Here is a 13,986-nt window from a genome sequence, read left to right on the forward strand (position 1 = left end):
TTAAAGTCTTTATTACAAAGTGAAAACAATGAACTTGCATCTCCCTGGCTGATGTGAAGTCTAGCTGGTGTTCAGTAACTCTCCTCTCTTCTTTTCTTTCTTTTTTAGTGACTACATTTAAGCAGTTTTGTTGTAGCTCCTTCAAGAAAAATGACATTATAAAATCCCACATACATACAGACAACACAGGTTTGGCAATGTATAAACATTTTATTTACTCTAAACACTTACAAGAACAAAAACACCAACACAGATCACTGTATAGCTTTCAGTTTTTTTTTTTTACTCAGTGGGCATTTTTTTTTTTTGTTTTGTTTTTTTTTGTTTTGTTCTGCCAAGGCAGCAAAAATCTATCATACTGTATATTACAACATGCTGTCTACACTGCCCACCCTGGGAATGGAAAGTAACATAGACACACTAATTTAAAAAAAGCATGAAAGTATAAAAGCATCATTTTACAGCAGTTGGAATACTGACGTTTAAGTAACAGCGTGTCTTACATCATTCAAATGGTTGAAGAGAAGAAAGAAGGCCTGTTCGAAAGATCGAAAATAAAAACAGAAGCACAACAGAATTTCCTTCTGATTTAATCATAATGTCGCATGAGGATCCTTTTCATTGCCCTTTTTTGTTTTGCACATATGAAGCTCTGTAGCAAATATAAACAAGGTATCTCTAAGCGCTCATCATCTCCTGACCAGGGCATGTCTCACGAAGCAGCTTTAACATGAACTGAGTTCTGAATCTATGAGACTGCGTAACATACAGCATACGGTAGAAAAGTGTCGCGAATGCGGTTGGGATTCTGATGAAGTTTACGTGATCAATGATTAGACCTTCTGATTGTTGCGACCAGTCAATTGTGTGACGCATGGAGGAGTCTCAGGCACCAGGAGCAATATTTAATAAATACCAGGAAATACCAAGGACGAGCTCTGACAGAAAATGGCTGTTAAGTCATTAGTTTCCCAATCCTGTATTACTGATTGTGATATTCTGAGCAAAACAAAAGGACCGTGCTGTGAACAGGATGAGATAAAAGGAGAGGTAGGTCCTAATATCTAATATCTAATATCTATAATTATGAGTATGTACACTATACAGCCAAAAGTATTCAGATACTTGAGAACTGAACTGAACAGCACATTGCAAAAAAAAGTTATAATAATCTCCTTCTGTGAAGGTTTTCCACTAGATGTTGGAGGGTGACTGTGGGGATTAGTGTTCATTCAGCTACAAGAGCATTAGTGAGATCAGACACTGATGTTGTAAGAGTGAGGGGGTCTGGAGTTCAGTCGGTGTTCCAGTTCATCCCAAAGGTGTTCAGTGGGGTTGAGTCAGAGTCAGGGCTCAGTGCAGGACACTCCAGTTCTTCCACTCCAACCTTAACCTCTACACCATGTCTTCATGGAGCTCTGTGCTTTGTGTACAGGGGCATTGTCATGATGGAACAGGGTTCGAGTCTCTTAAACTGTAAAGCTACAGTGTTCAGAGACATTCTAGAGAATTGTGTGCTTCTAACAGATTGAGAAAGAACTGCATGTGGGTGTGATGGTTAGGTGTCCACATACTTTAGGCCGTATAGTGTATCATCTATAATCAGCAAGCTATGTGTGACTACCTGACTCCACTTCCTGTGGAACGCACACTGAACCAGGAAGCTATGCTACTCTAGCTTGTGAGCAAACAGCGAGGCTCGGCAAACTGCACGTAGCTCAGACACACAAGCAGCACATGGAAAAGCAGGAGAACAGAAGAAGTGACTCAGCATACAGATTTAAGCAGTCTGACTGAAGCTCAGTGGGTAAAATAACGTCCCTATAAGATCCCTACTATCTCTGGGCCTAAAATATCATCAAGACTACATACACGCAACATGAAGTGGTGTTTGCAGAAGCTGAACGTTTATCAGTCTGTGAATCGAACAGGCCTCATGTTCTCTCAGGCCTGTAATGACTAAAATATGAGTGAATAATCATCAAATACATTACTGACAGCTACTCCATCTTATCTAGCCCAGAGTGGGGAAAACCAAAAGGAAAAGGAACCTTGACCTGCAAAGTGACCCTCTCATAAAACCTGTGGAATTTGCCAAAAAAGGCCACTTACCAAGCTGGATTTGGTAAATCAGATAATAAGCGATTGGTCGAAGAGCCGTTTGCAATCCGTGATCCTGAACTTGTAGGCCTGGCCCGAAAGGGGTTAAGGCGTGTGGTTACCATGACAATGTAACCTACTCCGAGGCAGTACACACAGGGTAAGATCGAACTAAGCTTAAAGTTAGATAGCTAAACAATGCATCATGCTTCGTGAGACAGGTCTGGGGAAGAGAAAAGAAACGGTGATGTAGTTTTGTTTTCCCTGATCCAACACACTAGATTTCATCTCCTTAGCTAATTATCGAGCCGGCTGCGATTCAAGTGTGCAAGAGGAGGGAAAACATGGAAACCGTGCGGCGCTGTGGCACCCCAGGACTCCTGGAACGAGCGCCTGTGCCGCTGATTCACTTCAATAGGTGGCGTAGGTGACGCCCACTTATTTATTTATATATTTTTTGTATTTATTTATATATTTTCGAAAAGACAAGAAAATTACGAGCCGATAGAGCGCTCGCTTAGGTGGGCGTCACTGGACATGACAATGGCACATTCAGTTTTCATCACACCTGCATGGAAATTAGTGGAAAGTGAAGAAGGGTAATGAGAGGAGCAGCTAAGAAGTACTGCAGAAACGCTGTCGGATATCCGCTCCGTCACGGGGATTATGGAGAGAACTTTTTGGCTTGTGCTCGGACCCTTTTTTCATATTCCACTCTGTTTTGGCTGTGGGAGGAAAGAGGAAATAAAATCAGCGCTCGACGGGACAGAGGTTGAGTCAGACAACAACCTTCTCACTCAAAGAAAATCGTCACATGCTTGCTTGCCAGAGATAATATCTCTAGTGAAATGACGGCAAACATTATTTCCGTCCTGGAAAGAACATACTGAAGCTCAGCAATCATGTGCACATTACCAGTAAATTGTGTATGCCTCCGCTTGTGCAGGATCCTGAATATTTGGCTCGTTTAGCAGTTCTTGGATTCCTAGCAAGATCTAGAAAAGAGAAATCCACAGAGAAGTAAACAGGACTGACTAAGCTGCCTTTCATGAGAACATTCTGCCCCCTTCAGGCACACGGTACACAGGACAATTACCATCTCGGAGTTGCCAATTATTAGATAATTGGGAGTCAAATCCATTAATATTCGCTGTGAAGCTCGTCAGGATAGCTCGCGTTTTGTTTCCCAACATGTACACCTTCTCCTTCGGGAGACGCTTTTATCCACTTACAGCTGGCGACGCACACGACGCCCACGCTTTATATTCACACACACACACAGCTTGATACGAGTGGTAAAAAAACTGAACTATTAAAAAAAAATGATCCACGTAAATGTAATGGAAGTTAATTAAATCAGACAATATGGCAGGACTTATTTCCAGACGGCTTGCGACAACATCTACATCGAGCCAAGAACCGAGTGACAACCATCCACCCACGGACTTCCTTTTTCTGTAGATATTTTTAGGTTCTTGTTTGCGAGTTCTAGTTTCTTATTTAGCTCTTTTTCTAGGCTGCTTTTCAGCAAGTGCAAGCTTTAATGGATATAAACTGAGAGACTGACAAGGTGAGTCAATTCTCACGTCTCTGTCTGTGTCCCGGAGGTAAAGAATCAGAATTAATATGATTTAAAAGATGTTTTCCTTTTAATTCATTTAGAATATTTTACTATAATAATATAATAAAGGTAACTTTGATAGTAGTGGGTTGTGATTTGCACCAGATCATGGACACACAGGCTACACTTCACAAACCCCACCCTAGATATCATACGTGAGGGACGTCTGGCCACTGAAGATGTTCTAGAGTGGTTTCTCTGTCCACATGAACCTTCTCATCATGCTGACGAATCTCAGGCATTTCTCCAAACTGCTACACTACTGCACATTTTATTTCTCAAATCTGATTGGTCAGAAAGTGTGCAGCACTGCTGTAGTTCTGCCTGCAGCGTCAACTCTTGTTTACGTGTTTGTTCTAATAGGGTATCGTTTCTATAGCAACGGCTCAGAGTATAATTGTTGATGTAGTGAAGGCTCTAGTCTGTAGACATTACGGTGTCAGAACTTTGTAACAGTCACTGTGCACCGTTTCTAAATAAAATGACAAGCTGATGAAGAGAAAGAGGGACAAAGAAAATGGAGAGAGTGAGACAGAGAAGGTGTGAAAGAGAGAGAGAGAGAGAATTAAATTGAGTATGAAAATGGTTGAGGGTAAAAGAGAAGAGGAGGGAGAGAGAGAGAGGGAAACTGAAATGAGAGGTGAGTGAATGAAAGAGAGAGAGAGAGAGAGAGACAGAGAGAAATTGAAATGAGAGGTGAGTGAATGAGAGAGAGAGAGAGAGAGAGAGAGAGAGAGAAATTGAAATGAGAGGTGAGTGAATGAGTACGAGAGAGAGAGAGCGAGAGAGAGAGAGGGAGGGAGGGGGAAAATGAAATGAGAGGTGAGTGAATGAGTATGAGAGAGAGAGAGAGAGAGAGAGAGAGAGAGAAATTGAAATGAGAGGTGAGTGAATGAGTATGAGAGAGAGAGCGAGAGAGAGAAATTGAAATGAGAGGTGAGTGAATGAGAGAGAGAGAGAGAGAGAGAGAGAGAGAGAGAGAGAGAGAGAGAGAGAGAGAGAGAAATTGAAATGAGAGGTGAGTGAAAGAGAGAGAGAGAGAAATTGAAATGAGAGGTGAGTGAATGAGAGAGAGAGAGAGAGAGAGAGAGAGAGAGAGAGAGAGAAATTGAAATGAGAGGTGAGTGAATGAGTATGAGAGAGAGAGAGAGAAATTGAAATGAGAGGTGAGTGAATGAGTATGAGAGAGAGAGAGAGAGAGAGAGAGAGAGAGAGAGAGAAATTGAAATGAGAGGTGAGTGAATGAGTATGAGAGAGAGAGAGAGCGAGAGAGAGCGAGGGAGGGAGGGGGAAAATGAAATGAGAGGTGAGTGAATGAGAGAGAGAGAGAGAGAGAGAGAGAGAGAAATTGAAATGAGAGGTGAGTGAATGAGAGAGAGAGAGAGAGAGAGAGAGAGAGAGACAGAGAGAAATTGAAATGAGAGGTGAGTGAATGAGAGAGAGAGAGAGAGAGAGAGAGAGAGAAATTGAAATGAGAGGTGAGTGAATGAGTACGAGAGAGAGAGAGAGCGCGAGCGAGCGAGGGAGGGAGGGGAAAATGAAATGAGAGGTGAGTGAATGAGTGAGTGAGAGAGAGAGAAATTGAAATGAGAGGTGAGTGAATGAGAGAGAGAGAGAGAGAGGGAGGGAGGGGAAAATGAAATGAGAGGTGAGTGAATGAGTGAGTGAGAGAGAGAGAAAATGAAATGAGAGGTGAGTGAATGAGTGAGTGAGAGAGAGAGAGAGAGAGAGAGAGAGAGAGAGAGAGAGAGAAATTGAAATCAGAGGTGAGTGAATGAGTACGAGAGAGAGAGAAAGAACTAACTGAAATGAGAGGTGAATGAATGAGTGAGTGAGAGACAAAGAAAGAGAGAATTGAAATGAGACACACACACACACACACACACACACACACGAGTGTTTATTGCAGCTAAAGTGTTGATAAAAGCAGGCTAGTGTTAGAAGAGTGATGTGGTGTTTATTAATAACAGTTTCTGGTAGTTAGTAAGTTCTAGTGTGAGCAGAGGAACGCTCCAGACCGTGTGGTGATCTGAAAATAATCCACTTCAGTGTGTGTGTGTGTGTGTGTGTGTGTGTGTGTGTGTGTGTGTGTGTGTGTCGTGCTGCATCACTCCACCCTGCAGCACTTCTTACATAACACACTGAATTTATTCAGCTCAACTTCCTTCCTACCTCACTACCTGACTTTTCAGACAAGTTTTAGTTTTCCAGCGGCTTTTCTTTATGTAAACAAACCCTTTTATTCCTCCATCAAACCTGTTTACTTTCACAGCCGGTCCTTGAGACGCTCAGGTCTGCGTTAATAACATACAGAAACCCACGGCGAGGAAACAAACAGCGTCTAAAAATACAACAGGGCTGGAGTGCAAAGCGGTCATTATAATCTGCTCACCTGCTTGATTGTAATGGCTGGCCTCCAGTCTTTGTCCTCCTCTAAAATGGACAGGCACACTGTTCCCGATGGATACACGTTGGGATGGAAAAGCGGCGGCTCGAATTTACCTGATGAAAGTTAACACCGTGTGTCAGTCCAGCGAGCTACAGCTTTTACATGGAGCAAGACGACTGAAAAACTACATTCACCACTCACATTTAGGAGGAGAGGACGGGTAATCGTCCTTAAAGAGCATCCGCAGTTTGAACAAGCCGCCTTCCCAAGGAGTCTGAGACAGAACAACAGAAAATAAATCATTCAGGTTGTCCGGAGATTAGTTACAAAAGACGTTTTTCCTTCCATCTTCTAAAATTCTAGTCTTTTCTTTCTTTCTATTCAGTATTCACACTCACTTGCCACTTTAATAGGAACACCTGTAGAGCTCACCTACATGTTTATTGTTGATTGAATAAAGCATGAGTAATGCTTTTCTGATGTGTCTGGTCATGTCTATTCATCTAGCAGACTTAGATTTTTATCTCATTTTATATAACTGAGCAATTGAGGGTTAAGGGCCTTGCTCAACTTTTTTCTTGCACTATTCTGTCACCTTGTGCAAACTCTGAAATACTGGTACCAACAACCATGGCGTGGTGAAACGTGTTGGATGTGATTTGCTGCAATGTGATTAGCTGAATGGAGCAGGTGTTCCTACTGAGGTGACATGTATTTAACAACACTTATACCAGGGATGAGATTTAAAAGCTAAAATCCAAACCGGTTAAAAGTCGTACGAAATTGTATTTAATGTATTTATTATAGCTTAGTCAGCACATCTCAGTTTATTGTTCTTTTAATGCCGTGCTAGAATCAATTGCAATTTTCCTGGCAGGCTCAGACTCAGGCAGGTAAAGCGAGATATTTTAATAGTTGCTATAGTATTGCAACAATAGAATCTGTCAGCAGCAGCAGCTATACGAGGTTCTTCACTTTAATACTCAGTTTAAACTCCAAGATATATTTTTGCTGAGATTCTTTCTGGAAGACTCCTTAATATGAATTTTCTGAGTAAAAGTGATGTCTAGTGTCATTAAGACACTCAGCACATGCATCCGAGCCTCTAAACAGCAATGTATCAGCACCTAAACTTTGCTATGTACAAACAGTCACACATTTATAGCCAGAAAGTCATTGACAAGTGTAGAGCAGATCACATCTATTAAACCTACACATGATTCCTGACTGTAATAAATCTCATGTTTAAGCGTTAGTCAACTGACTAACCCTGTTTTGTTTTTTTAAATATGGTTTTATTATTGCTTTTTACTGCTATTTTATTATTAATTGCTTGAAGAGACACTGAGGGACTAGAAAGGCACCTATAACTAGAATGTATTCTTATTCTTATTGTTATTATTATTATTAACGTTACAACCTTTCGGTATAGACTGGACAGGAATAAAACCCGTAGTTATTGTCGTCTTTTAACAGAGGCTTCTTCAGTGTGATTACTGACCCTGATTTTTCTACCCTGGCAGCATAAACACTTTGCAGATGAACAAGTTCTTCAGTTTGCGTGCAACAGTTTCGTACCTTGGGGTTTTGGCTTCCTGAATGGCTCGAGCTGGTTGCTAACCAAACCTTTTTCGAGTGTGAGGTTGAAAACAGTTGAACTGCACGGTGCAAACAGGCCGACCGCCGCACGTTTACACTTCACTGTACAGACAATACCCACGATCCTCACCTTTCATAAACATCCTTCAGTGAGGTTCATGCTGTAGCGACCATCAGCGCTGCATACACACTGCCACTTTTCTTTGTGCCGTGTGACTTTTACTCACCGAAACTAAACAATGATCTGTGATACTAAAAGATGCTAGCGCCGTCTAACTTGAGGAGAGACTCTTACCCCCTTCTTTCCAGGGATGGCACACTCCCAGTTCATCAAGTTCATCGTTCCATCTGGGTTTTTGGTTGGCACAGCTACAAAACCCTGCAAAACAAACAAACAAACCCCATCAACATCAAACAGAAACAATTGAAAAAGTGAGAGCTGTACATATTGAATCCAGACTCAGTGTAAGCTCACTTTAAAGCAGCAGTATGTATAATTTGGGGGACGTTTTCAGATGGCATTTCGTGATCTCCCGCAATACAGACAGTTAAGGACTTCATATAAATAGAGATTGTTAAACTACTATCATCTACTATTCATGGTCTTTGCATTATTGCACCAGTGAAGTAGCCTGAACAATAAGGCTTCACAATCTGCACCGATATAATGACAATGAAATTTAATTGAATTTGGTAAATATCACGATAACTCAGGTCACTCATGCTTAACTGAGAATAAGCTTCAATGTTTGTTTTTTTTTATGTAAAAACTGTATAAAATGACAATCTGAAGTAAATGATAAAGGTTATGGAAGGTTTGTAAAGCTTCATTTAAAAATATCTTCAAACATTATCGGTAAAAATAGTTTTTAGTGTTAAAATGTTATTTTTAGAATATTAAATAAATAATTAATTAAAAAAATTTTAGCATTAAAAATTAATTAATATTTATTCATTTTAATAATTTATATTAAATGTAAAAAGAAATCAATAAAAATATTAAATAAAAAAGTGTCATAAAAATAGTTGTGTCAAAAACTATGTTATTCTTTTAAATAATAAATAAAATTTTATATTTATTTTGTTAGTTATTAATATAATAATTTAAAAAAAAGGTGTTAAATTTAAATTTATTTATTTTGAAAATATTAAATAAAACAATCTATAAAAATAATTGTGTTAAAAATGTTGTACTTAATCTTATAATATTAAATTAAAAAAGAAATATGAGGGTAAGCCAAACATGAAATTCTATTATGTTCAAACTGAATTAATTTTTTTCTAGAGGAATCTGGAGATTCTTTAAACACTGGAACAGCTGCAATGAACAGAATGAAGACGATGCAGAAAAATTTTGTGCCTCCTATGTGCGATGAGCAATTAGAAAAATTAGTTCTAGTCATTTTTACAGACAGTGAATAGAGCCTCACAGACAGTTATTCGCTGTATTGCGGCTCACATTCATTGTGAATTGTTATATATTTCCGTCACCGTTATTTTTCACACTCAGTTGTTTTACGCCTCAGAGCTGAGTGTGAGACTTCACGATCGACCCTCGATTTAAAGCAGCCGAACATTTCCTGTGTCTTGCAGAATCTGAATCCGTCTCAGATATTCAGCTAGCCATCTACTTGAAGGTTAATGTCATCCGGACAGATGAGGAAAGTGGAACATTTTGCGTATGGCTCCTTTAAACATTGTGTGATTATCAAGAGACGCATGAGGACAAATTTTAAATCTTTTTTTTTTTTAATCAACAAGCCAAAAGCTGTTAATTATCATAATTCTGACATAAAAACATTAGACACACACACACACAAAACTGGCAGTGGAAAGCTCGTAGGCGGAGTTATTACCAGATTGGGGTAAAACCGTGTATGTTTTTAGAAGCCCACTCTAAGACTGTTTCCATGTGAGGAGTTGAGTGTTCCAATTCTCACTGGTTTGTATTTTACGTCTCTGTCGAGGTGTGTATGTATGTGTGTGTAGGTATGAGTATGTGTGTATGTATGTGTGTGTAGGTATGAGTATGTGTGTATGTATGTGTGTGTAGGTATGAGTATGTGTGTATGTATGTGTGTGTAGGTATGAGTATGTGTGTATGTATGTGTGTGTAGGTATGAGTATGTGTGTATGTATGTGTGTGTAGGTATGAGTATGTGTGTATGTATGTGTGTGTAGGTATGAGTATGTGTGTATGTGAGTAGGTATGAGTATGTGTGTGTGTGTGTAGGTATGAGTATGTGTGTGTAGGTATAAGTGTGTGTATGTGTGTGTGAGTAGGTATGAGTATGTGAGTATGTGTGTGTGTGTGTGTAGGTATGAGTATGTGTGTAGGTATGAATATGTGTGTGTATGTGAGTAGGTATGAGTATGTGTGTGTGTATGTGAGTAGGTATGAGTATGTGTGTGTATGTGAGTAGGTATGAGTATGTGTGTGTGTGTGAGTAGGTATGAGTATGTGTGTATGTATGTGTGTAGGTACGAGTATGTGTGTATAGGTATGAGTATGTGAGTAGGTATGAGTATGTGTGTGTGTGTGTATGTGTGTGTAGGTATAAGTGTGTGTATGTGTGTGTGAGTAGGTATGAGTATGTGAGTATGTGTGTATGTGAGTAGGTATGAGTATGTGTGTATGTGAGTAGGTATGAGTATGTGTGTGTAGGTATAAGTGTGTGTATGTGTGTGTGAGTAGGTATGAGTATGTGTGTATGTATGTGTGTGTGTGTGTATGTGTGTGTAGGTATAAGTGTGTGTATGTGTGTGTGAGTAGGTATGAGTATGTGTGTATGTATGTGTGTGTGTGTGTATGTGTGTGTAGGTATAAGTGTGTGTATGTGTGTGTGAGTAGGTATGAGTATGTGTGTATGTATGTGTGAGTAGGTATGAGTATGTGTGTGTAGGTATAAGTGTGTGTATGTATGTGTGAGTAGGTATGAGTATGTGTGTATGTATGTGTGTGTGTGTGTATGTGTGTGTAGGTATAAGTGTGTGTATGTGTGTGTGAGTAGGTATGAGTATGTGAGTATGTGTGTATGTGAGTAGGTATGAGTATGTGTGTATGTGAGTATGTGTGTAGGTATGAGTATGTGTGTATGTGAGTAGGTATGAGTATGTGTGTGTAGGTATAAGTGTGTGTATGTATGTGTGAGTAGGTATGAGTATGTGTGTATGTGTGTATGTGAGTAGGTATGAGTATGTGTGTATGTGAGTAGGTATGAGTATGTGTGTGTAGGTATAAGTGTGTGTATGTATGTGTGAGTAGGTATGAGTATGTGTGTATGTATGTGTGTGTAGGTATGAGTATGTGTGTATGTGAGTAGGTATGAGTATGTGTGTGTAGGTATAAGTGTGTGTATGTGTGTGTGAGTAGGTATGAGTATGTGAGTATGTGTGTATGTGAGTAGGTATGAGTATGTATGTGTATGTGTGTATGTGAGTAGGTATGAGTATGTGAGTATGTGTGTGTATGTGAGTAGGTATGAGTATGTGTGTATGTGTGAGTAGGTATGAGTATGTGTGTATGTGAGTAGGTATGAGTATGTGTGTGTATGTGAGTAGGTATGAGTATGTGTGTGTATGTGAGTAGGTATGAGTATGTGTGTGTATGTGAGTAGGTGTGTGTGTGTGAGTAGGTATGAGTATGTGTGTATGTGAGTATGTGTGTGTGTGAGTAGGTATGAGTATGTGTGTATGTGAGTAGGTATGAGTATGTGAGTATGTGTGTGTGTGAGTAGGTATGAGTATGTGTGTGTATGTGAGTAGGTATGAGTATGTGTGTGAGTAGGTGTGTGTGTGTGTGTGTGTATAGGTATGAGTATGTGTGTGTGTGTGGTAGTGGTGTGAGTAGGTATGTGTGTGTGAGTAGGTATGAGTATGTGTGTATGTGAGTAGGTATGAGTATGTGTGTGTGTGTGTGAGTAGGTATGAGTATGTGTGTGTGTGTGAGTAGGTATGAGTATGTGAGTATGTGTGTATGTGAGTAGGTATGAGTATGTGTGTGTATGTGAGTAGGTATGAGTATGTGTGTGTGTGTGAGTAGGTATGAGTATGTGTGTGTGTGTGAGTAGGTATGAGTATGTGTGTGTGTGTGAGTAGGTACGAGTATGTGTGTGTATGTGAGTAGGTACGAGTATGTGTGTGTATGTGAGTAGGTACGAGTATGTGTGTGTATGTGAGTAGGTACGAGTATGTGTGTGTATGTGAGTAGGTACGAGTATGTGTGTGTATGTGAGTAGGTACGAGTATGTGTGTGTATGTGAGTAGGTACGAGTATGTGTGTGTATGTGAGTAGGTACGAGTATGTGTGTGTATGTGAGTAGGTACGAGTATGTGTGTGTATGTGAGTAGGTACGAGTATGTGTGTGTATGTGAGTAGGTACGAGTATGTGTGTGTATGTGAGTAGGTACGAGTATGTGTGTGTATGTGAGTAGGTACGAGTATGTGTGTGTATGTGAGTAGGTACGAGTATGTGTGTGTATGTGAGTAGGTACGAGTATGTGTGTGTATGTGAGTAGGTACGAGTATGTGTGTGTATGTGAGTAGGTACGAGTATGTGTGTGTGTATGTGAGTAGGTACGAGTATGTGTGTGTGTATGTGAGTAGGTACGAGTATGTGTGTGTGTGTGTGAGTAGGTATGAGTATGTGTGTGTGTGTGAGTAGGTATGAGTGTGTGTGTGTGTGAGTAGGTATGAGTATGTGTGTGTGTGTGAGTAGGTATGAGTATGTGTGTGTGTGTGAGTAGGTATGAGTGTGTGTGTGTGTGTGAGTAGGTATGAGTGTGTGTGTGAGTAGGTATGAGTATGTGTGTGTGTGAGTAGGTATGAGTATGTGAGTGTGTGTGAGTAGGTATGAGTATGTGTGTGTGTGTGAGTAGGTATGAGTATGTGTGTGTGTGAGAGTAGGTATGAGTATGTGTGTGTGTGTGAGTAGGTATGAGTATGTGTGTGTGTGTGAGTAGGTATGAGTATGTGTGTGTGTGTGAGTAGGTATGAGTATGTGTGTGTGTGTGAGTAGGTATGAGTATGTGTGTGTGTGTGAGTAGGTATGAGTATGTGTGTGTGTGAGAGTAGGTATGAGTATGTGTGTGTGTGTGAGTAGGTATGAGTATGTGTGTGTGTATGCAGGTATGAGTGTGTGTGTGTGTGTGTGTGTGTGTGTATGTGTGTAGGTATGAGTGTAGGTATGAGTGTGTGTGTGTGTGTGTGTAGGTATGAGTATGTGTGTGTGTGTAGGTATGAGTATGTGTGTGTGTGTGTGTGTATGTATGTAGGTATGAGTGTGTGTGTGTGTGTAGGTATGAGTATGTGAGTATGTGTGTATGTGAGTAGGTATGAGTATGTGTGTGTGTGAGAGTAGGTATGAGTATGTGTGTGTGTGAGAGTAGGTATGAGTATGTGTGTGTGTGTGAGTAGGTATGAGTATGTGTGTGTGTGAGAGTAGGTATGAGTATGTGTGTGTGTGAGAGTAGGTATGAGTATGTGTGTGAGTAGGTATGAGTATGTGTGTGTGTGTGAGTAGGTATGAGTATGTGTGTGTGTGTAGGTATGAGTATGTGTGTGTGTGTGTGTATGTATGTAGGTATGAGTGTGTGTGTGTGTGTATGTATGTAGGTATGAGTGTGTGTGTGTGTGTGTATGTATGTAGGTATGAGTGTGTTGGTATGAGTGAGTGTGTGTGTGTGTATGTATGTAGGTATGAGAGTGTGTGTAGGTATGAGAGTGTGTGTGTGTGTGTGTATGTATGTAGGTATGAGTGTGTGTGTGTATGTATGTATGAGTATGTGTGTGTGTTGGTATGAGTGAGTGTGTGTGTGTGTGTGTGTATGTATGTAGGTATGAGAGTGTGTGTAGGTATGAGTGTGTGTGTGTGTGTGTATGTATGTAGGTGAGTGTGTGTATGTATGTAGGTATGAGTATGTGTTGGTATGAGTGAGTGTGTGTGTGTGTGTGTGTATGTAGGTGAGTGTGTGTGTGTGTGTGTATGTATGTAGGTATGAGAGTGTGTGTAGGTATGAGTGTGTGTGTGTGTGTGTGTGTGTGTATGTAGGTATGAGTGTGTGTGTGTGTGTGTGTGTTTATGTATGTAGGTATGAGTATGTGTGTGTGTTGGTATGAGTGAGTGTGTGTGTGTGTGAGTAGGTATGAGTATGTGTGTGTGTGAGAGTAGGTATGAGTATGTGTGTGTGTGAGAGTAGGTATGAGTATGTGTGTGTGTGAGAGTAGGTATGAGTATGTGTGTGTGTGTGAGTAGGTATGAGTATGTGTGTGTATGTG

At 40.3% G+C, this 13,986-nt stretch overlaps 1 protein-coding gene across 1 annotated transcript in view; it reads right to left on the reverse strand.

Moving 5' to 3' along the window:
- Positions 1–190: 190 nt before the first annotated feature.
- ube2ia (ubiquitin-conjugating enzyme E2Ia) overlaps positions 191–13,986 on the reverse strand; it is a 23,551-nt gene continuing 9,755 nt past the window's right edge. The window contains exons 3-7 of the mRNA XM_058377757.1: positions 8,005–8,088; positions 6,312–6,384; positions 6,114–6,223; positions 3,016–3,095; positions 191–2,825 (exon numbers count right to left, since the gene is read on the reverse strand). Coding sequence (XP_058233740.1) covers positions 2,765–2,825; positions 3,016–3,095; positions 6,114–6,223; positions 6,312–6,384; positions 8,005–8,088 — 408 coding nt within the window. The 3' untranslated portion in view covers positions 191–2,764. The remainder of the gene's footprint in view (positions 2,826–3,015; positions 3,096–6,113; positions 6,224–6,311; positions 6,385–8,004; positions 8,089–13,986) is intronic.

This window comes from Hemibagrus wyckioides, linkage group LG24 (genome assembly GCF_019097595.1).
Source record: "Hemibagrus wyckioides isolate EC202008001 linkage group LG24, SWU_Hwy_1.0, whole genome shotgun sequence".
Lineage (NCBI taxonomy): Eukaryota > Metazoa > Chordata > Actinopteri > Siluriformes > Bagridae > Hemibagrus > Hemibagrus wyckioides.